This window comes from Zootermopsis nevadensis, unplaced genomic scaffold, assembly GCF_977971745.1.
Source record: "Zootermopsis nevadensis isolate Lab colony 2312 unplaced genomic scaffold, Znev_1.0 Znev_ptg000030l, whole genome shotgun sequence".
NCBI classification, from domain to species: Eukaryota; Metazoa; Arthropoda; class Insecta; order Blattodea; family Termopsidae; genus Zootermopsis; species Zootermopsis nevadensis.
Window position 1 is genome coordinate 4,735,449 of NW_028259162.1, and position 22,802 is coordinate 4,758,250.

The 22,802-nt window shown below is 35.7% G+C and overlaps 2 protein-coding genes across 5 annotated transcripts in view; one reads left to right on the forward strand and one right to left on the reverse strand.

Annotated features, from left to right (window-relative positions):
- The window catches only part of Dlg5 (MAGUK family member discs large 5), a 29,051-nt gene extending 8,171 nt beyond the window's left edge, over positions 1 to 20,880 (reverse strand). Inside the window, exons 1-23 of one of the 3 annotated variants that reach the window (XM_087358507.1) lie at positions 20,628 to 20,878; positions 20,404 to 20,526; positions 19,405 to 19,543; positions 19,146 to 19,272; positions 18,085 to 18,304; positions 16,556 to 16,723; positions 15,474 to 15,878; positions 14,082 to 14,269; positions 13,488 to 13,642; positions 12,903 to 13,119; positions 12,687 to 12,822; positions 11,998 to 12,128; positions 11,731 to 11,881; positions 11,011 to 11,133; positions 9,464 to 10,900; positions 8,031 to 8,206; positions 4,713 to 4,889; positions 4,143 to 4,284; positions 2,949 to 3,072; positions 2,147 to 2,390; positions 1,320 to 1,484; positions 986 to 1,110; positions 53 to 275 (exon numbers count right to left, since the gene is read on the reverse strand). In XM_087358507.1, coding sequence (XP_087214633.1) covers positions 53 to 275; positions 986 to 1,110; positions 1,320 to 1,484; positions 2,147 to 2,390; positions 2,949 to 3,072; positions 4,143 to 4,284; positions 4,713 to 4,889; positions 8,031 to 8,206; positions 9,464 to 10,900; positions 11,011 to 11,133; positions 11,731 to 11,881; positions 11,998 to 12,128; positions 12,687 to 12,822; positions 12,903 to 13,119; positions 13,488 to 13,642; positions 14,082 to 14,269; positions 15,474 to 15,878; positions 16,556 to 16,723; positions 18,085 to 18,304; positions 19,146 to 19,272; positions 19,405 to 19,447 — 4,877 coding nt within the window. In that variant the 5' untranslated portion in view covers positions 19,448 to 19,543; positions 20,404 to 20,526; positions 20,628 to 20,878. Of the gene's footprint in view, positions 1 to 52; positions 276 to 985; positions 1,111 to 1,319; positions 1,485 to 2,146; positions 2,391 to 2,948; positions 3,073 to 4,142; positions 4,285 to 4,712; positions 4,890 to 8,030; positions 8,207 to 9,463; positions 10,901 to 11,010; positions 11,134 to 11,730; positions 11,882 to 11,997; positions 12,129 to 12,686; positions 12,823 to 12,902; positions 13,120 to 13,487; positions 13,643 to 14,081; positions 14,270 to 15,473; positions 15,879 to 16,555; positions 16,724 to 18,084; positions 18,305 to 19,145; positions 19,273 to 19,404; positions 19,544 to 20,403; positions 20,527 to 20,627 lie in introns of all 3 variants that reach the window. The other 2 variants (XM_087358509.1, XM_087358506.1) reach the window with 2 other exon arrangements.
- Positions 20,881 to 20,918: 38 nt separating this feature from the next.
- Positions 20,919 to 22,008, forward strand: LOC110830390 (SUMO peptidase family member deneddylase 1). 2 transcript variants are annotated; one of them, XM_087358560.1, is made up of 2 exons: positions 20,919 to 21,162; positions 21,468 to 22,008. In XM_087358560.1, exons 1-2 carry the CDS (start codon positions 21,108 to 21,110, stop codon positions 21,860 to 21,862), a joined length of 450 nt encoding a protein of 149 aa, XP_087214686.1. In that variant the 5' UTR covers positions 20,919 to 21,107; the 3' UTR covers positions 21,863 to 22,008. The 2 variants fall into 2 exon arrangements, with proteins under 2 accessions (XP_087214686.1, XP_021920961.2); XM_022065269.2 differs by having other exon boundaries at positions 20,919 to 22,008.
- The last annotated feature ends 794 nt before the right edge of the window (positions 22,009 to 22,802 follow it).

Here is a 22,802-nt window from a genome sequence, read left to right on the forward strand (position 1 = left end):
ACAACACTTGTAACTGATGTTCTTCCCAGAGCAAAAACAGTTTATCACTTACTTGTACTTGCTAGGTATAATTCCACACTGCTGCCGATGACCATCTTCATCTACTAACCAGGTCCTCCAGTGCCCTGGCACTCCATTAAACATGGTGTTATCAACATAAAGGACATCATCTTTGCGAAATCGAAGTTGTAACGAATCACCAAGATCTCCAACACGATCAAACATAGTGCGTATATAAAAACTGTCTCCTGGTTTGTCCTTAACTTCATTATAACCTGCAACAGCAATGATTCTTTGTAATAAGCATGAACAGTGTGCAGGCTACTGTCTGTTACTTATGAGAAAAACTTTTGATTGTAGCAGTGAAGATTAACTTGGTGCGGAGACATACGAATCTTGTCAAAAATATAAGGATTTAATTCAACATAATAAAGAGTCTCAACAAATATGTTTCAAATGATTTCTACCCACAGATTCATTGCCATTGGACTTCTACATGGGCCCACACTGCCATGGCGAAAGCTTTACTTCAGAGTAACAAATGGTACCCAGATGCTTACCAAACAAACCATGAATCACTTCACATTATTAAACCCCATCTCTCTAACAGTCAATATCTTCCCATTTTCTTCCAGCTGACCACTTTCAAAGAGGTTAACTAAGTACTTGCAGTACAGTCTTTCATTAGAAGCTGACAGTATGCACAGCTTGGCAAAAAATTCCCTGACTTTTATGGAATGAAAAGGTTCATCACCATTTCTTTAATAAGCTTCCCCATTATATGCATTTTTTTGCTTCTCAATTCTAGTTACATGTGTCTAGATCATCATATCATCCTTTGATTTCCACAATATGGGCACTGTGGTAGCATTTGCAAAAGCATTCCTAACATGATGGACATGACAAACTAAATTTCACTGATTATTAAACCACCTGCAAATATGAATGTTATTAAACAATTGGCAGAATACTAATAATTACTTACGGTCCATATTGTACTGTGCGAGCACTGTCACTTTATCAGCAGGTTTTGCAAGTTCATATGCTGCCTCCTCAGCAGTAGCATGTCGCAAGTCTGTTCCATTGTACTCTAGTATTTGATCACCAGTTCTGCAAATATGCCACATAATAAATAAGTGGAAATGTCACCATTATCTTTAGCATACTGCCAGTGACAAAGTAAAGGGCGTAAAAGTGCAAAAATCGCAGCCAAAATATGTTTCAGAAAACAGCCAAGAACATTGTAAATATGGTACTTCAAGCAATGTGACGAGAAAAGTATCTTCCTGGATACTCACAGGATTATTTCAAGTTCTTACCTCAATCCTGAGTTGTAAGCCAAGGAATCAGGCTGAACACTATGCACAAAGATCCCTACTGCATTCCCTCCAACCAAACTGATACCGAGGTTGCTGCATTTTCTAGTCTCAATGAAGAGAAACCGCTGATCATGAACAGGTGACTTATTAGGATCTTCTGGACTCCTGTAAGCAAACGAAGCCACTTGTAGCAACTCCGTGTTTTAATCACATTTTTGTTAAGGTGACCATTAAACCCCATGAAATCCTCTTATTAGGATAGTCTATCACTAAGCAGAACTTAACCAGGGACAACATAAATTTAAGCAAAAATTACATGATGCATGGTATGTAGATAACTACTACTACCTATATGCTATCTTAAAACATGAAAGTAAACATATTTTAAAATTGCATGTATTGACATTTTGGATACAACATTATCCTTCATTTACTATTACTTCAAAGCTAATAATGCAACAAATATCAATGCACAGGGTCAGATATTATTTTTCCTTGCATTTAATTAAATGTTCACATTACCAAATAAGTGTTCTAAATTAAAGTTTGTATATTAATGGGGTCTATATTTTGCCAGTTTTTTTGTTATGAGCCACTGATATAAATTAATAAAGTTTGATATCAAAATCACCTGACAACTTACAGTATGCCCTCAATATCAAATTTAACCAAAATCTTGAAGATTAAACATGTGGACAGCCAGAGATCCTTTTATATACATTAATTCTGTACACTTGTGTGAATAAAACAAAGTTTTTGAGTGATCATAAATTCATTGAAGCTTATAAATCTCACTTTGCATGGTCCCCCTTTAAATTCTCACTTACCTCACAGTAGCATTTTGTCTTTGGAGAGTGGACACAGCTTGTGCTATCTGGCTGCGAGTGAGAGTTCCATGTGAAGACTGTGGAGCCCCTCGTAGACTTGATATGGATGAGGGGGACAGTTTCTCCAGCTGGAGAGGTGCTGGTTTGCGAGGTGTTTTTGGAGAGTTACATGGAGTTGGAGATCCAGATCTGGATGGTCCTTCTTCACTACTTGAACTCACTGACCCCTCCAATTCATGATATTCTACAAGAAATTAAAACAAGAACATATACAAAATTTGTGAATATACATTGCATATATACGTTCATTACTCTGAAATGCTGGTAAACTTCTACAAGCCCACATGTCACAACAACACATACGATAGCCATCTAAATTAATATACATTTTAAAATTAAAATAAACTTAGACAAAGACAGCTTTTAAATAAACTGAATATTCTACTGTTTTCAAATCACTGAAGAACTAGGAACCTTCATGGCAACAGCATCAAGCTGAACACCACACTTACAGACAGACTGAAAGCTGCTACAACACAGTTCACACAATTATAATAAATGCTGTGGTATACAATGTCATTCTGATAAATCATTTTTTTAAAATACAAACTTAACAAATTTAAATATTCACATATTTACACAATGTTTAAGTCTAAACAGATATGTAATCAAGTCTGTAAGATCTTGCACTTTAAGATGCAATTCTGTATTTGGATCATATTTTATAGAACTTTACATAGTTAATGAATTCCTAAACAACAGTGATAGTTTAATGCACTATGCAAAAAAATCTCCCACTTACTGTCGGGGCTGTACTGCACCAACATTGTTATAGAGTTACCACACTGCCGCAGAACATTGGCTGCCAGTTGATATGTTGCACTTCGCATGTTAATACCACAAACTTCAAGAAGTTGATCTCCAACCTGTAAATTATAACACATTTTACTGTGAGACCTCCCATGTCCTGTTCACTATGACATTTTATATCCACCAATGAAGAGTATAAAATCAGTTAAGTATAAACAAATTGAATAACCTAGTCAAAATGAGATTCTCACAGCAGTGAAGATGTCAATTTTGAGCTTGTCAGCTTCAATTCCATGTGAATATGTAGGCAGATACAAACGTTTCGGAGGGACATAATACCTCCATCTTCAGGGCTGAAGACAGAGGCTGTATGTTACTCTGAAATGTTGGTATCTACCCATAAGTCCATATGGCACATCCATAAGGTTAACACTGTATACAGGCTAGACTAAAGTTTTCTGACTATAAAAAAGTATCATACCCTCATAGTTGGCAATAGCATCAAAAACATCTTGGAATTTTATTTTTAAGTATAAATTAATTCTATACTGTAAATTCTTTGAGATATAACTGATTGTGACCAGTCTGAGAAGCCAGAAAGGCTACCCAATAAAGAATGCCTACTTTCAGAGCACCTAAGATACCAGTACAACAAATTCTATACAATGTACACAGCAATATAAATCAATGAAATGTATGAGGTACACAATGTATTGTCACCTTCAAGGTATTTGTTTCTGACTTTCTTTGTGCATTTCACTATCTAAGCCATGCCTGGAATCATTGCTGTAAATAATTTTCAGAAGGTTATTCCAGAGTTTTCATCACATTGCTCCAAATGTTTTAAAATTATTCAAAATTAGATCTATTCAAGTGGAGTTTTAGTTTTAAAAACACAAGAGGTCAAATCTGGCATGTATGGCAAAAGATTCACAGTAATATTTATTTCTTAGCCTGATCACCTGTGTATCACTGCTTAATTATGATACAGCTATACTAGCATACTGCTAAACTGTTAACCCTGAAATTAAATCCAGCATGGGAGTTTAAATCCCCTATTACTGTATAATAAAGGTTTACAAAAAGAACAATGAAGAAAGGTGCATTGTCATGACACAAAATCTACTTGTTTGGAAACAGATTTGGTCCTTTTCAATGAAACCCTCATTGACCAGTTCATGCTCACCTGCAAGCCAACCTGTGATGCCAAACTATGCTCACTCACTGTCGAAACAAATACACCCCCACTTTCCAAACAAGAGATCTGGATGCCCAATGGTTCAACCGATTTGTCTATGTGCACTCGGCGTAACTCACCAGGTGATGGTCTGTATGGCAGAAAGAGGAAACAACATTCTATATACAGTCTTGAATTCTTTTCTTCCATTACTTGACAGATTCCCTGAAAACACAACTGTTCTTTGACATTTTTATCCTGTTTGTGTCTAATTAATTAGTTCGGTTGTCTACATTTACATTTTTCCACACTTTCTACATGTCCACATCATCATAAATATCCATGCATTATCCTTGTCTTTCCTTCTGATATCATATTAATACAACCTGGTCTTCTTCATTAGAGAAACAAACAACATTTAAAATTTTGGCTATACTTTATACCTTTACGTTTGTACCTACATATTAAAATTATGATATATGAATGCAATGTACCTGATGTTTGTATGTTAACTTCACTGAAAACATACTACATAAAAATAATAAATACAGAATATCTGAATTGGCATGATTCACCCACTTCTGTGAAAAGCAGTAGTCTGGTAGAGAGTTGCGTTTGTTTTCCCTGTGCCCAGGACTTAGCACTTCCACATGAAATGTTGGCATTGGGCTTCCTCGATCTGATGTCCTTTCAATGCTTCCTGTTGACACCTTTCCTGCACTACTCTTGCTAGTTACACTTGGGTTAGAAGGGATTCTATTCGGGAGAAAGAAAGAGCATTAATTTGGCATCATCAAAAGGCAAGGAAAAATCACATAAATACTAAATTTACAGACATATCTCCTACCATGCCTAATTTCACATGTCTATACTAGAATTCAAAATATTGGCCACTTGTCATGCTGAAAGTAATACAAGGCTGCACTACTGCAAGATATTCCACTTGAACTTGAATGCATGTATGTAATACTAGAAACCAGCAGGTCATTCCTATCACTTGGCAACACTGCGTGCAGGACCACAATTCTCTTCCTCTTGCTTTAAATAATTAAATACCCTTAAAAACAATAAAATATCTAATATGTCTATGCAAAACTTTATCTTGCTTCCTTGGTCTTCTAAATGTAAAACTAAAATGTTCCTAAACAAAACCATCATGCAAAACATCCGAATTTCTATGAAAAATAGTGATATGAAACTATGAAAGCTGTGAGAAAATGCTACAGCGTTAAAGACTGGTGGTGGTTGTTTTAACTCACCACATAACAATCTTATCACACAACAAATAGCCACTGACTGCTCCCTCAGTATCACACACACATTACTATTTTGACAGGATGAATGCAAGCTACTATCAGTACTGGCATTAACAACCAGTCAAAATGACATAACAAGATGTGAATGGTACTGAAACAATATTACAGTTGTTTCTACATATGTCTGGGTATTATAACGATGTTGCATGTTGTGAAGTAATATCAATTTGCCTGTCCTCAAATTGGTTACTTTAGCAATACAAAGACACTACTAACACATACCACTGGCCTTCACAGAACTTGTGAGTCAATATTTGTCATATGTCAGTGACCAGACAGCACCTCAAACTTCCTTGCATCTGGCAAGGGCAAATGCAACAGTAAATATTAGTGTTATATCTGTTCTCAGTAGTACAGGATAACTTGAAAGTCAATATTCAGCACAAAAACCGCACAGAGGCACAGTAAGGAAAACTGGGACTTCTAGACAGCAAGTTCCAAGCAATAATAAATTGGATACCTGAAAAGATTACTGTGTGGTATACTGTAATGTTTCTTTCCTGGCACAGTTACAACTTCTTTATGGTCATGGACACATATATGCACATGCATGTGTAAGTAAATATTTCTATACATATAATTAACAACCTGGTAAGATAAACACACATTATTTGAACATATAGAAATAAATGGGACAGAACAGAAATAACTTCATTATCAGTTAGGTTATGTTGTCATTTAAACAGTAACGATGGTTTCAAACATAAGGACTTCAACAAACAAACAAAAAATATATATATATCATCATCATCTTTAAAGCATAACAGCATATAATAGTTTCCTACCCATCAGCCACAATCATTTCAATTACTTTCAGAATTCTGTTAATTATGAATACAAATTACAATTCTGTATTCAAACAGACTAAAATTGATATATTTTATCTTACCAGACATTCTATGAAGGACATGGATTTTACGAGATAAGCATTATTATTAGACTGCAACATGATCAACACTTGTGCAAACGACAGTAAGCTATATATTTCTCTATAAAGTGCAATTTCTGTTCAAAGATTTTGACAATCTATATTAAAACTTGACACTGACAGACATAGCACACAACATACAGCTGTCAGCATCTAGTGACAACAATAAATTTTCTTAATCTAAATAATTTAACCTAATCATTGCCTTTCAAGTATATAACTGCAGATTGAAACATACAAATTCTATAACAAACCCTTCCTACAATTAAAACTTATATTCAAACACAGTAAAACCTCTATCTTTTGAACAAGAATATACATACTTTAAGAAAGTATGGGTTCAGATGAAAAACAATACAACATGTTATATTACTGTAAAGTTCATAAATTTAAAATTTCCCCTTTTACATTGTTTAATTTCTACAGTCACAGGCCCTTCATGTCAAAGAAAAATTTCCTTCATGTTCACCACAGTTTAGTGTTCAAGTGCACTGTCGCTCACAGAGGTAACCATTGAAGATTTTATTGTAATATATAGTCTAGAACCTCTCCACAGTAACTTTCACACGATAAAGCCAATAATTACTATATGGAGGTTTTACTGCATATCTGCTTTAAACAAAATGCTAAAAGTGCATAGTTCAATTTATGTATTTGTGTGTGTGTTTTTTGTGTATAGTCAATGTGCCAGTCAACAAAGAATGTGAAAATAAGCATGAAAGTATGGATGTTTCTTTACAATAATTAAAAAGGCATATGAGTCACCTTCATAATATGTTAAAATCATCCACTTGTCGAGTACTTGTAATGTCACTATAGGATCTTGCAGACTGGCAGTTAAGTGGCCTGCCGGCAGAAAATTTTTCAACAAATAATTTTAAGTACTGTCTTGTTTACTCATGATGGAATGTTTAATACATAAATTTAAACACATATGGAAGCACGAAAACTAATGCTGGATACACACCAGACTTATAAAAGTAGTTTTAAAAACATTATGCAGCACTGAGAATGAGCCAAGCAACATTAGCCACCAATTATGACCTATCCCTACCAGCCACTGCCTCCACATGATGACAATTTTGTCACAATGCTGTTTCTACAGTCCTGGTATGAATGACCTACATTTATGGGATACATGGTTTGGCAGATGACCTATGACACTCTGTAAGTTAAAATTCTGTGCAAATAATACAGGCAAGGAAGTAAGCATCCTCAACCCCTCAAAAATTCAATCATGTGTACAAGGACATAAATATTTATATATTTTTATACACACACATTGCATTCCAAAGACACCTCTTTATATTCAGAAGACACCTCTTTATATTCAGAAGACACTGTCAAATAATTTAATTCTTTGCTAACGCCTGCAGTTATGTTCTGTGTCACCTTCTTCAGCTATGCCCACCTTAGAAATGGTGAGACAACTACATGATGGAGACCACCACTCTCAATCACAGTGTACACACAATGGCCAGCAAAGGGGATCTACAGATTACAGTAATGAGAACCTGGTACTCCTCACCCACAAAGATGTGACAGAACGCTGACTTTCTGATGCTGTTACTCCCACATCACCAGATCCCTGAATTTGATAAAATTGTACATGTGTAAATTATGCTAATGATGTGTGGATTTACAAAAGCTTACCTGATCCGCTGATTTTCTTTTTTGCGAGGAAATGTTCCCCCTTCATAGCTGTGATAACCAACAGAGATTATCTCCTCATTACCTCGATAACCAGGGTGAGAATGAGCTGGTAACATGGGGCGCGGTTTGTGATGGTAATGAAGATCAACTGAGGGGGAGTGTGAGTGATGGAAGTTCTGTAAATAAAGTTACACTGTAATTAAATACTTAAATTGAACCACACATTGACCAAAATAATAAAAATAAAACCACAGTAAAACCTGATTATAAACATATCAATAAGAAAACTCATGATACATGTATCACATTCTCCAGTGCAGATAGGGGGATAGAAAGATAACAATTTGTATTAATAGTGTTTATTTTGGTACCACTGATTCCAAAAGCCTAAATATTTCACTAACAATGAGAAGAAGAACAACAAAGTGTGATTTTAGATTCTCATGGCAGTGAGTACAAAGATGGCTGTCTTGTGGGTTGTAGCACCTTGTAGTCTGGTGGAAGTTTATTAATGTTGCAGAGGTCTTTGCTGCCTCCATCATCAGGATAAAGATGGAGGCAGCAACCCAGAAGACAGCCATTTAAGAACAACAAACTTCAACTGCCTTAATTTCATAAATTTGGAATATGAAAGTGACAAATTACTCTTCCATATTGGCAATATTTTCAAATTTAAATTTGTTTCAACATAGCAACTTCCTAGCTAAATTGATATGTTCACTTGAAATGTTCTGTATTTTGAGGTAACATAAGGGAGTAAGTCATTACTACTGATTCTAATACCAAGTTTTGTTAGTGTGGGTGCTGTTATTAAATGCATGTGAAAATATTACAAATAAATTTAATTGTTCCACATTATTATAGCTATTGTGAACTTTGTAACAGAAGAATGGGCACTGCAGATATAAATATAATTTTCCACACTAAAAATGAGAAAGTAAAATTCCTATTGCAACCAAAGCTATCATGCAAGAATAATATTCAAGATATATTGCATTTTGAAAGTACTGTTTACATATTCTAGTTACAGCTCAGCTCACAATTTCATGTTAGTTTATAATTTAGTTCTAAGATATGTTTTGATCAAAACCAACTTGGTAACTGCAAGGAATTACCATTTTTAAGTTTAGTGTTCATATCCTATATGTCCTGTATACCAAATAACATTTCACAATGAAATGCAACGGACTAAACAGTTACTGGTACTATTAGACTTGGTATATCAGTGCAGCTCAGCCACGAAGGAACCAATCAGTAAACAAAGAATGACAACTGTAACAAATTATATCCATTTATAAAATGTTACAGTGCTCTTCTGTAACTTGTAATTAATTTTAAACCAAATATCACTCAACATGAGATTTGCACCCCATGACAGTAAACCAGATTTAGTACTCTCATATTCAAGTCCTGGGCATTATATTGAAACGCACCTGTGGAGTTGGGCTGTATGGTGGTTCAAAGCAGTAGGATCTCGAGTCCGGTAGGCCAATGGACTCTCCACTCTGGGAGGATGGAAGGTGTGTTGGGGAAGGATATCTTGCTGGCAAAGATGTGGTCATTGAGTCTGAATGTGGGTGAGGGTGAGGGTGTGCTAAGTGAAAGGGTGTGAAGGGATAGTGGGGCAGTGACCTCACCAAGGATGGATGTACGGTGGCAGGAACTCCATACAGCTGTGAGTGGATGCGACTGTGTGAAGGCAGCGATGGTGTCAGTGATTCCACCGGACTGATGTTGCTCTCGCTGTCACTAGGAGGATATTTGCTGCTTTTCTTCTTTGCATAGTACTCCAGCACTTCCTTGCCAATGTTCCCAGACTTGACAGAGAAATCAATACTAGCATCAGAAGGTGCAAGAACACTCAGTCTGTCTCGTTCCCTGTCCCGATTAAACTCGGTGCTAGACTTGTTCTCACAGATTAGCTCCTTGAATGGAGTTGGAGTGAATGACTTCTGAGTACAAAGCAATCCACCTGCTTTGTTGAAAAGCATAACAGAATTTGAATCCTGAACCTTGTATGCTGCTGAGCAGGACACTGCCCGATCATGAGCTATACTAACAGGTCGGGAAGGCTGTTCAGAAACTCCACTGGAACAATAGTGTACCGTGTCAGGAGGGTACTTGGGAGGGTTATTTAACAATTCAGAAAGAGGCAACCTCTCTTTGTGCTTCCTAGGATGCAAGATGGTGCCTGTACCATTCTCTATCACAGGGCCATTGCGAGCTTTTGGCCAAGTACCACCATTTTTTTCAAGTTCTTTTCCCCGTTTCCTGCTACGTTTGAGCCCACTGCCACTAGTTTTACGATGATAGCTTTCAATCACCGAGTCCAGTTCAGCAATTGCATCATCTCTTTCCTGTTCAAAAGTGTTAGGTGAAGAGTTCCGATGATGTTTCTTTTCATCTGTGTTCTCACGATTCCTTTCCTTAGAATGTCGCCTACCTCTAACAATGTCAATTTTCTCTTGTATCATTTCCCATGCCCCTGAGTTGCTTTGCTTCTCCATTGTTGACTTGCTGACTTTGTATATTGCACGATCATTTACCCCAAAAGCACTACTTAAGTATCTTTTGTCCATAAATTCCTCTGCTGCACTATGGTTGTTAACTTCTAGGAATCTCTCTTCATCAGTCTGTGAGCAACTGTTCACCATTCTCTGACTGCTTTTTTTTATTGGTTTTGATGTGGAATTTGAGCTACTGAAACACCCCCTTTCTTCTTCAGATGTAATAATCTGACCACTAGAATGTGAATTGATTGGAGACAGAGATCCTTTAAGAGTTGTTATGGTTAAGACATCACATGATTCATCCATGATTGCCATTGCTTCTCTGGCACTTTTCAGTCCATCCATGGGTTTGTTATTAATCTAAAGAACAAAAAAATTACATTCAGTAATAAGTGCTGGTTAAAGTTTCAGAGTAACTGACTGACCACTAAAAAAACCATACCACAAAGTAACAAGGATTTCCTACTTACACTAAGAACTCTATCCCCCACTGCCAGGTTTCCCTCCTTTGCAGCTAAAGAGCCTGGATTGATTTTGCAAATGTAGATTCCAGTTTCAAGAGTCAGACCATGTTCACTAACATTCAGATGTAACTGAAAAATATATGCATTATCTAAGCACATCAGCTTCAGACATACAGAGAATTCCACAGAACAAACCAGCTACAGTGAAACCCCAATTTAGTTTTGTCATGTCTAGTGCACCCCCATACATCACTCACTTCCCAACCTACTCCCACTGCCAGACCTACTTAACCACTCTCTTTGTCTTCCACAGACATTCATTTTGTTTGCACTGAAAGTTCAACATACAACACGGCTAATCCCTAAAAGCCGAAGTTACACAATAGTGTATGTTCAAACATAAACAGAATTTTACCAATGTAAACGTGAAAAGAAAAAGCTGTTTCAACAATGTGAAAACCTAAACATAAATTCAGAAAATTTATTTCCTGAAGAAAGCAAACGTGCATAGCCATCACTAGCTGGTCTGTTAAGCCATCAATGGAAATGCTTTACACAACACACTACTATTTTTCCTTCCCATAAGGTACCATTCCAATTGCTTTTCCAATTCTTTCCCCTTAAAAATTTATAAAACAGGGGTTCCACTGCATTTCTATATATGTAACATATTTTAAATAAATACGATAATAGTTACAACTTAAATACATAACTGACTCAGCTTACCTGTGTGGTATAAAGGCAACGTCCTCCCATTCGACGCCTCCGAACAACCATGCTGGCCACACCACCACCTGAACGTACAGTCTCCAACACCATCCTCTTGCTAACATTGCTACAATCCAAATTATTCACTCGGCTGATACAATCATTGAGCCTACAATAAAAAATGAGTACTATTCAATGTTTTGTTTATACCAGATTACATGCTACACATGTTTTTCCTCTACCTCAACATGGCTTGTAGCCTTGCTGAATTATTTATCAACTTACTTTAGCTTTCCATCTGCCACACTGCCTTTGGTGATCGATGATACATAAATGCCACTGTCGTTGGGATAATGTGGGTCATCTCTTCCACCAACCAAATCAAAACCAAGGTCATCATCAGAAGCAAGTCCACTCTAGAATTTCATATTTCAATTCACAGTTACTTAACTCTCAGTTGTTAAAAGGAAAAAATGAGAAAGGCTGCACAAGTGAAAAACAAAGACAATGCAAAAATCTCTATATTGTATACCAGGGGTTCTCACCCTTTTTCGTTGGCATACCACTAATTCTAATTTAACACACTAAATGTACCACTAACCAAATGTGTTCAGGGAAAACTTATTAAGGTTAATATTATTTTTTTATTTGCCTACTTACTTCACGTACCACTCAACATTGGCTAGTGTACCACCAGTGGTACGCGTACCATAGGTTGATAAATGCTGTTATATACCATTACACTAATATAAAATTTCATTTGCCCTCCTTTTATTAACAGTGATCTGTACACATAGCAGTACTGTAACAAATCTAAAACAGCACAACTGCCAATAACTTTCTCATTCTTTAATTGTTTTCAATTAAATTTGACTGAAGCTGTACTTAACATTTACAAATTTGAACAATCATGTTATACTACTACTGATAAAATTAATTTAAAGCAAGTTTTATATTTTCATGTTTCAGCTCACCAAATCAATATCCAGTATTTCTGTCTCCCACTCTTGGAGGTCAGCATCAATAGCAGAGTCATGACTGTGATTGTGACCAACAGTGTGGAACTGCTGCATTCTAGTTTCCTTTTCCTGTTCAGCTTCCATCTTTTCCCTACAGAAAAATTGAAAATTATAACATTTAAAAATAAAAACACTGCAACTGAGTTATAAATAATTATTACATAAATATACTTGAGATCTTTGAGCTGTTTCGAAGCTTCATTCCGCTGTTTCTTGATATCATCAGAGTCCCTGAGAGCTTCTGCTAGGTCGGACACTGCTCGATCACGCTCCTTCCTCAGCCGATCACAAAGAGTACGGATGCTCTCTCTTTCTAACACAATCTTATCTCTCTCACTAAATGCCCAATCTCTCCGCCTCTTCGAAACCTCAGCTTCTTGTGTAGCCTCTGTAGTAGAGAAAGGAACAGTTTCAATGGAACTTGATTGATTCTTTCCTGTTTCAGGCAACTGGTTATCACATAAGCATAATAATATAAAATGTACAGTTAAAATTGTACCTTAACTCTTTGCCTGCAATGCACCTCCTTGAAAACATCTACTACAAATGCCACAGTGCTGTTTAGGTAAATATACCTTTTTTTAAAGAATGATTCATTCTGCATCTTAATTAATACAAGTCTGACTCACAGAACATATTTTTCATCAGGAACTTCAGAAATAAACAACATGCACAAGTTTCAACCCTGGCATTTAACATAAATGATAATCTTGTCATTTAACAATAAATAACTTTTTTCTCTTTGTTTATACTTACCTTGAAGCTCTACTTGCAATTTATCCAGCTGTTTCCGTAATCTATCAATCTCTTGGTTTGCTTGATCCAGATTATCCATTCTTTCTTTTTGAGATTTTCCATACATATCCCTTGTGCTTTTTAGAACTTCTGTCTGATCTTCTCTTAAATTATCACTAAACAGGAAAGGTAATGTATATTTGCAGAAGAAATATTCAAACCTGCTGTATTAATTTACATATTTCAAGCTATTCTTAAAACTAAATATGTCACAGAAAAAATTAAAAATATAATTTAATTAGTATTATAATACTTTACAAAACACCAGCTTATTGAAATGTCTTACATGGAAACATACTTGAATTACTATAGGTATGTAGTGAAAAGATATATTTACACTACACTTTTAACTCCCAAAGGAAGAATTTTGTACAGACAAAGCATAATCACAATTCATGCATCCATTATGAAATAACATTATTTACACAATACACAAATGACACATTGATGAAAACACCCTATTTCACAAATCAGAAATATAATTAATACAAATATAACTGAAAGCCCATTCATCCACAAACTGTTAAACTACACGCAGTTTATGAAAGTACATACCGTTCCCTGCTGCAAGAATTGTACTCCACTCTAGACTTTAAACCTTCTCTACTGGATTCTTCTTTTGCTGTGTATTCACCAAACTTCTCCCTCAAATCATTACATTCCTTCAATGCTTTATCACGATCATGTAGTGCAGATGCAATTTCACGCTTCAAAGTTTCTATTTGATATGACAGAGCTTTTTTCTATAATACAGTAGAAACATGTACATCAAATCACATAAAAAATACTGTGAAAGATAAAAAATTAACCTCATTATGATTCACGTGGCAGAGACACATTACACTGAAATATATGTGTACAACAGATTCTAATATACATGCATTATTGTACTGCTCTAATCTGGACGACAACTCAGAGATATACACAATAACAATTAAGAATTGTATAATTACGGAAAGAAAAAGTTAAATATATAATTAAGTCTCGTGCATAATTCAATTTCTTTAAACAACTTATATTCAACCTTGGAAATGGAGGTATGCTCCTCTGAAACACTGGTAACCACCAAGAAGACTACACTACTATACAGCCCTGAAGACTGATATCAACAATTCTTTATATTGTATAAAACTGTATCATGCCTATTAATGTGCAATGTGACCTTAACATAATAGTTCAAAGGTCAAATGCAATTTATGAACAGACACATTAAAGTGCAAATAAAACCAAACTTTTTGTTCCTTGTATTTACTTCAAAAATTATATAAGTCTTTATTTAGCATAAAACAGCCCCTCATAAGCATTATAAAACTTGACTGATACCAATTTCAAAACACTACCCAAATTAAATGTATTTGTATTCTGTCACTCTGATTTTCAACGGTCTTTATATTGCACAGAGGACATTAACAGAACAAAAACATATGAAATGCATAATTTTTAATGATTCAAACCAATTCTTGTATTCTGAATCCAGCAGTCCCTGAATTATAAACTAAACTACATTGTAACACAAAATTATAAGCCATTTTACATCCAACAATGGCCACGTTAGAAATACTGCAGCTGTTACACAGAACATTTTCAAACTTAAAACATAAACCGCACCCTCATTTTATGTTGGGGTTGCCATATGGAGAGGGGGGAATAAATCATTTAGTAACCTTGACAGGTTTTAAGGCATAGCTTATTAATTTCTTAAACTAAATAATTGTAAGATCCACCACACCACAGCAAATGCTCATTATATTTATGGCAAATCATTTGTGAGCAGCAGCTCACTTGCTTTTATCCTTTCACATTCATATGAAAGAACAGTTTGGTTATTTATAAACAATTTTGAATATATTATAAAAAACTGTTTCATGTGTTAAGGGAGAGTATAAGGCTGGTTATTCTTTTGACATCTTTTATTAATAAAAATATGAATAGTGAATGTAAAATTACCTCTTCAACAAAATCCTTGTTCTCAACTTCCAATGTCTTATTTTTTTTGAAAGCCTGTGTAAGATCATCAGACAGCTTTTCCATTTCCTTGTGCACTGTGTCCCTCTCACTCATGATGAGGGAGTATTCCTGCATTGCAGCATTCCTCTCTTCTGTAAGCCTCTTCAGGTCCTTGCTGGCCTTCATTCTTACAGCCATAGCCTGATTTATCTCTTTCACTGCTTCTTCATGTTGTTGTTGAACTTTAGCAAGAGCTTCTCTGTATTCATTCCTTTCACGAAGAGCAATATCCCATTGACGTATCGCAGAAGTACACTGCTGCTTCAAGCCATTACGTTCTCGGATAGCAGAATTTCGCTCTTGAGCTACTTCATCACATTGCTTCTTCAAACGGGTCACTTCTTCCTGCAGCACATATTATAAAATGAATTAACAAGGATAACTTTATATCAACCTTGCAGTAGAAATAAAATCAGGGATGTATTAAGGCCACCCAGGTCTCACAATTTAAATCACCAAACCTAGAAGTCATTATTCATCAATTAACAATTCACAAATAGATTAAATTACTAGGCACTAATGGCAATGAATTAAGTGTAAACAGGTGTTTATGTGCACAAATTCAATTTTTATCACATTCCTCAAATATAACTTCAAGTATGAAATGCGTGTAATTCTTCATAACACACTGGTTTTTTGTTGCTGTGAAATGTTAGCCAGCGAAGGAACAAAAAATGTTGGTTGTCTATAACTGTTTATTCATTATAGTCAAAGTTATTCTCCATATCTGTAGGTCTTCTCCTCCATCCAAAACCTGAGGGTAAGACATGAATAATGCAAGGAGAAATAAGAAATTAATACAAAATTTTAGCTGGAAAACCTCAAAAAAATAGATACCACTTGTGCGACTAAGGCATAGATGGGAGGATAATACCATAATAAACATTAGACAAATACAGTACATGAACCTCCTAGTTTCAAGAACAAGAAAGTACTTACCTGCCTACTATTTACACACTATTCACGAATGATCCTACACAACAGCATTAACTAGTTCAAGTTAAAGTAATAAGGAACTGTACCTGTGCTAGTTCCAGTTTATTTACTGCTGATGTATGAGAAGAGATCAAATCATCATAGCGTTTCCTTAATGAATCATATTCATCTTTTATTGCTTCATATTTCCGTAGGGGATTGATGTAATGCTGATTCAAAGCATCACTTGTCCCACTCTCACTAACAATCACATCCTGATAACAAAAGAAAAAACACAAATTGGGAAACAGTTTCATTAATTTTTCATCGCACTGGATTCCTTTATCTAATTCCTCTATAATAATTCATTCACCGTCGATACACAAACTTAAAATGTTGTTAAAATTTACTTAAAATTACATAAAATTACAACATTTTTTAGAATTAGATCTTGATTCATTTCACATTTGACGACATGTTTTGGTGTATTACACCATCATCAGGTCAATCAATTTAAAAACTGTTTTAAAAGCTGTTGTACATCCTGCTCCGCGTATATTGATACGTTTGACTGTTTTGATTTCTTCCTTTTAATGCTTGGATGTTTATATCAGGTTGTAAGTGATGCGTTGTACGTCCGATATTATGGGGCTGTAGATTGCAACTTGCAATCTACAGCCCCATAATATCGGACGTACAACGCATCACTTACAACCTGATATAAACATCCAAGCATTAAAAGGAAGAAATCAAAACAGTCAAACGTATCAATATACGCGGAGCAGGATGTACAACAGCTTTTAAAACAGTTTTTAAATTGATTGACCTGATGATGGTGTAATACACCAAAACATGTCGTCAAATGTGAAATGAATCAAGATCTAATTCTAAAAAATGTTGTAATTTTATGTAATTTTAAGTAAATTTTAACAACATTTTAAGTTTGTGTATCGACGGTGAATGAATTATTATATTGATTAAACACAAACATGACGCAGTTAAGATATAAACTAATTCCTCTATTACAAGACCAATTAAAACAATAACAAATAATAATTAATTATTACATAAATGGTCTTGGATTGAAGAAAACATCAGCAAATCCAGTCAGGCTAGCTGCCCTATAGAATTCATTTAGGAATCCCAAGAATAATAAATATTATACTGTGATGTAACCTCAAAAGTAGCCCAACTGGGTATAGGGCCATGTTTAGCTGAACGTTGAAGCAATAAACTCCCTGTGATGTGTCTGGAAGTTATTGTTCTCACCATTCCCCTCTTTACAAAATACAATTGGAAAGCAGAGATCTGGTAATGAAAGCAAGTGCATGTGTCAATAGTGTAGCTAAACCATGAATTTGTGGGTAAGATGCAGTCGTGGTTTGGGTGACTCAACAAGTCACTTCCAAAAATAAATCCTAAACACATAACTAAGTGTGTGTGTGGGGGGGGGGGGGGGAGGGAATGAAAACAAAACTGCACACTACCCTGACGATCATAACACTGATGAGAAAGGCATTAACAGGTCCCCACAGCACCTACCATGGAGAATTGACTGCATAAACACTTGTCACAGTGGCTATTACAGAATATAATTACAAAACATTCTTCCACTGCCTTTATAGATCAGTCATACCTCTTGTTGACATCTAAGTTCTGTCACTTCCTTCTGCAAACTTTGTAGGTCCCGATCTAGACGCTGCTTTTCTGATGCCAGATCAGCATATTTAGAGCGTAAAGTGGAAGATTCCTGAGCAGCGGCCTCCAACTGGTTCATTGCCGCTCTGTGTTGTCCCCGGTAATATTCCAATTCTTTCATGGTGTGATCACAGCGACGGATTGTCTCACTATGCTGCCTATCCAATAAATTTAAACAAAATTTAATTCAACTTATCTAGGTCATGTAAATGTTACATTTCATGACACATTTAATAACACACTTCTTGATAAAATTTTGATCTCAGAAAGATGTAGAAAGACATGCAACAATCTGTCTCGCTGCTTACTTTATAAAAAAGTAAATTTTCTGAATTTTACCCACTACACATAACAAAAACCAAGCCAACAGACACCTTGATAAATGGAACAAACATGATTATACTGCAGGCATTAATAAGATAAAGTGAATGTGTCCCTGGTGCTGAACTGAGCGGCATGCAATTAAGATGTATGTTGAAGAATTCCGTCTTCTGTGTTGTTGCGCTGTGTAGTCTGGTAGATGTTAACATCCAGCGCAACAACCCAGAAGACAGAATTCTTCATACTCACCGCTGTGAAAACCTCAAATCCTACAAGATGTATGTTCTTACCCTTGACACTAGATGGAGGGGAATGGTCAGCTTCATGACCTAACCCAACCACAGTTTTCATTGAATAGGAGGCTGGGTACACCCCAGAGAGGGTACAATATATAACTATGAGATTCTAATTATTGCTTCTGTTCACTTGACCTTTATAAAACAAAAACAAAAATTCATGGCCTTTTCCCTGACTTCACCTTTATCCTAAAATGGATCCAAGATTTTAAATAAAACAAAATCATAATCCTGCTCCTACAAACATGCAAAATGTCACCCATTGCAGTAAAATATAAATGTACTATTATCATATAAATGTTGTTACCATATCCATTACTACTAGATTGGGCAGCAGCATAAGATTCACCTTTCTCAAAACTAAATTAAAAAATAAACATACCTTCTCAACAGCTGTAATTCATGCATTGCTTTGTCACACTGTTGCTTCAAACCGTCATAGTCCCGGACAGAAGTTGAAGATAGGCTTCTGTCACTGTTAGATACAGTATATCCACGTGACAGTGTACCTAACAACACAAGATCAGGATAAATTAAAAAAAATTTATACAGCTAAAAACAAGCTGACAAACTGCACAACCTCATTCCAGTAGTCAATACAACACAACATAGGACAAATCTGTATTATAATCACAACTCACCATTACTTCCTGTGCTGTCTAAAGACGATGCTCCAGATGCCATGTTCACTTAGGCACAGGATATTCCACACCAACAGAGAAGCTCAATTATAGACTGGCTACCATTCAGTTCTGAATCTTTTGTCTTCCCATCTCCAAACTAAAAAACATAAAGATTAAAGTATATAAACTATAATTCCATATGTTCTTTTGAAAGGGAGTGAAGCTTGATGTTTGAGAACAGGATTCTGAAGAGCATATCTGGAACTATAAGCGAGGACTTGGCATGATGCTAGAGAAAACTCGTAATGAAAAGCTTGAAAACTAATATTCTTCAGCACATATGGTTATAATGACAAAATAGGTGTATGAGATGGACAGATCACACATGGAAAATATAAGAAATGCATACAACATTTTGGTTGGGAAAGTTATAGGAAAGAAACCACTTGGAAGACCTTGTGAAAAAACAGATAATCATAAATAAGGTGGGATTGTGTGGATATGATTCATCTGACTCAGAATAGAGACCAGTGACAGGCTTTTGTAAAAACAGTAATAAACTTTCAGGTTCTATAAAAATATGCAGGGAATTTGTTGGCCAGATGAGCAACAACCAGCTTCTCCAAGACTCCGCTCCTTTGAGTTACTTACCAATAGAATGACCTAAATTCAATTACAGTTTACCTGTGAATAAAACATTATACCATGTATAATCTAAAAGTATTCCATAACAGTTCACTATACCATACCACAGCAATTTACCGAGATAGAACTTAAAATGTGCACACAACAGTAGCACAAGGCCAATTTAGTTCACATCACACTAGGAAAATAGTGATGAGACTAACTATTTTCGACTTATCTAGTCATTATTTCAAAACGATTTGACACTGCAACATAATGTTTTTAGAATTTTTTTTATCAAGGTCCTCCTTGGGCCAAGAATTTCACAGAAATGTTCTACATCCTGCGGCTCTTAACTTCATATGTAAGAAAATAAAACAAAACTAGATTTACTTGGTTTATATAAATAACTTTAAAAGCGGAACAGAGCAGTACAACCAGTCTAAAGTCAGCTGACCGAAAGCAACTTTCAGATCACTTCTGGTGACGGCTGCTTAGTTGCCATACTGCGTGCAGCTGGAAACAATAATTACATGATTAAAACTATGCACCATTATATTACACACTAGAAATCTTTACAGTTAATCCTGAGCATAACTATAAAATCCTACGCTTACCTGGGAATTGATCCCAACGAATTTTCTTGCGCAATAAGTTGAATATTGCTTTCTACATCATAGATACTACACGTACTCCCATTTCACACACACACACACACACACATCGTGGCCTCCTACATTCCGTTACACAACAGTGATCAGTGTGAAGACCTGATGTAAATTATAGACCTCGAAGAGCATTAGTACTCTCGCAACACATAGATGATGTAGGCGATCCATGCTCGATAGCTAACCTACTTCACAGATATCACCAACTTATACTACTTAAACACCAAGGTACTACAAAATTTCATTTGTCGAGTTGACACTGTTCAGAAAGTGTTCTTCTGATTAGTAGCGCATTCAATGAAAATACGAAAGTTGCTTTATGATTGAATTAAACTTATTGAAGTTACTGCTTTTTGTGCCTGTAACTTAGATATAAGCATTTGTTTTTAATTCGAAGAGTGCATTACAGCTGTATATAATTACATAAAGATGTCAAAACTGGACAAGTATTATTACAGAGTCTGCAAAATAAATATACCTAGAGGTAAACTGTCAATAAGTAATTAAACGTCCCTAACTAATTTGTCAGTGCCTGAGTGCAGTTACACAGAATGTCTGATGACCCTATCATACTTAATTTTCATGAGGCATTGCTACACAAATCAGACATTGACTTGCTGAGTGGTCCACACTGGTTGAATGATATCATTATAAACTTTTACTTTGAGTATCTTGAAAAAATTGCTTATAAAGATGAGAACAAGTTTCTGTTTGTTAGTCCTGATGTTACACAGTGTCTTAAAATAAGCCCATCTGATGACATGTTTGTTTTCCTTGATCCCCTACAAGCAAAGAAACGGGACTTTATTTTTCTGGTGTTGAATAATTGTGAAAAGACAGATTCTCCTGGTGGCACACACTGGAGCCTTCTAGTGTACAGCAAGCCAGAGGACACATTCTTTCATTTTGATTCTTCAGCAGGAAGTAACTTCAAGCAAGCATGGCAACTGGCTTCAAACCTGTTTAAATACTTGTCATGTTATGGCAAGGGTGATTTCCAAGAACTAGACTCATTACAACAAGTTAATGGATATGACTGTGGCATTCATGTTCTCTGCAATGTTGATCTCGTTGCAGCCTTCTGTGCACAATATAATAAGATAAAAGGATGTGGAAAAGTTGGTCAATATAATGTTGCAACAAAACGAGCTGAGATCTTATATTTAATAGAAAGTCTTACATAGATACTGAAACTTTTACATTTGATTCTGACCAAAGTTTCTTTGCAGTATTTGCTTCAGGGTGATATAGGAAGGCTTTGTCCAAAGAAGTCACATTCAGTTCTGTTGTGTAATGGTATAAACAAAGAATACATTTACATTTATTGTCATGGAGTGATTAATTTATTTGCAGTATACTGTTTCTGAACTGGAAACGTAAAAGACACACTCACAGAAGTTGAATATTTCTAAATGATATACCTTTTATTTCACTTTTGTGTATTACATTTGATATTTACATGGTGGTGAATATGATGATGCTGATCTTGTGTTATTACACCAAGTAGTCTTGTGGGTGGTTATCAGTATTTCAGAGGAATATACTGCCTCCATATTCAAGTTTCTGGCTGCATCTGCAAGAGAACACAGTGTCATAACACAGAACATGATCTTCATAGACTTTCTTGGTTAACACTGTTGGCAAAGTGTTTGGATTATTATCCAAGAATCATACTATGGGATGAGTTTAGGTTGTGGTTTCTGGGTTGTTGTTCCATGCAGTCATCAGGTTTTATACCAACATTTTGAAGGAACACCCACCCCATTCAGATACTTGCATAGATGAAGCTGAGTTTCGGCCAGTATGAAAATAAAACAGTACCCTTTACATGGCCACAAGAGAGGAAGGTTCAGTCAAGAGGAAGAGCAGCAGTTCTTATCAGACCCCCAGAAAGGAAAATGGATGAAGAGGAAGTATGTCTTGTTTCTGAGACAGAACCTCTTCTTATTTCATACTGTGAATGAAAGACTTCCATGATCACCTCAGGAAGTACCCATCTCCACTGTTCATGGAGTTCAATCTTTGTCGCTTTCCTGATTATCTAGTCTTCTGGATTTCTTGGCTAGGATACTACAGTCATTCAGGATGAGATGGCCCAGGATGATGACATGTTCTGCCATGGTC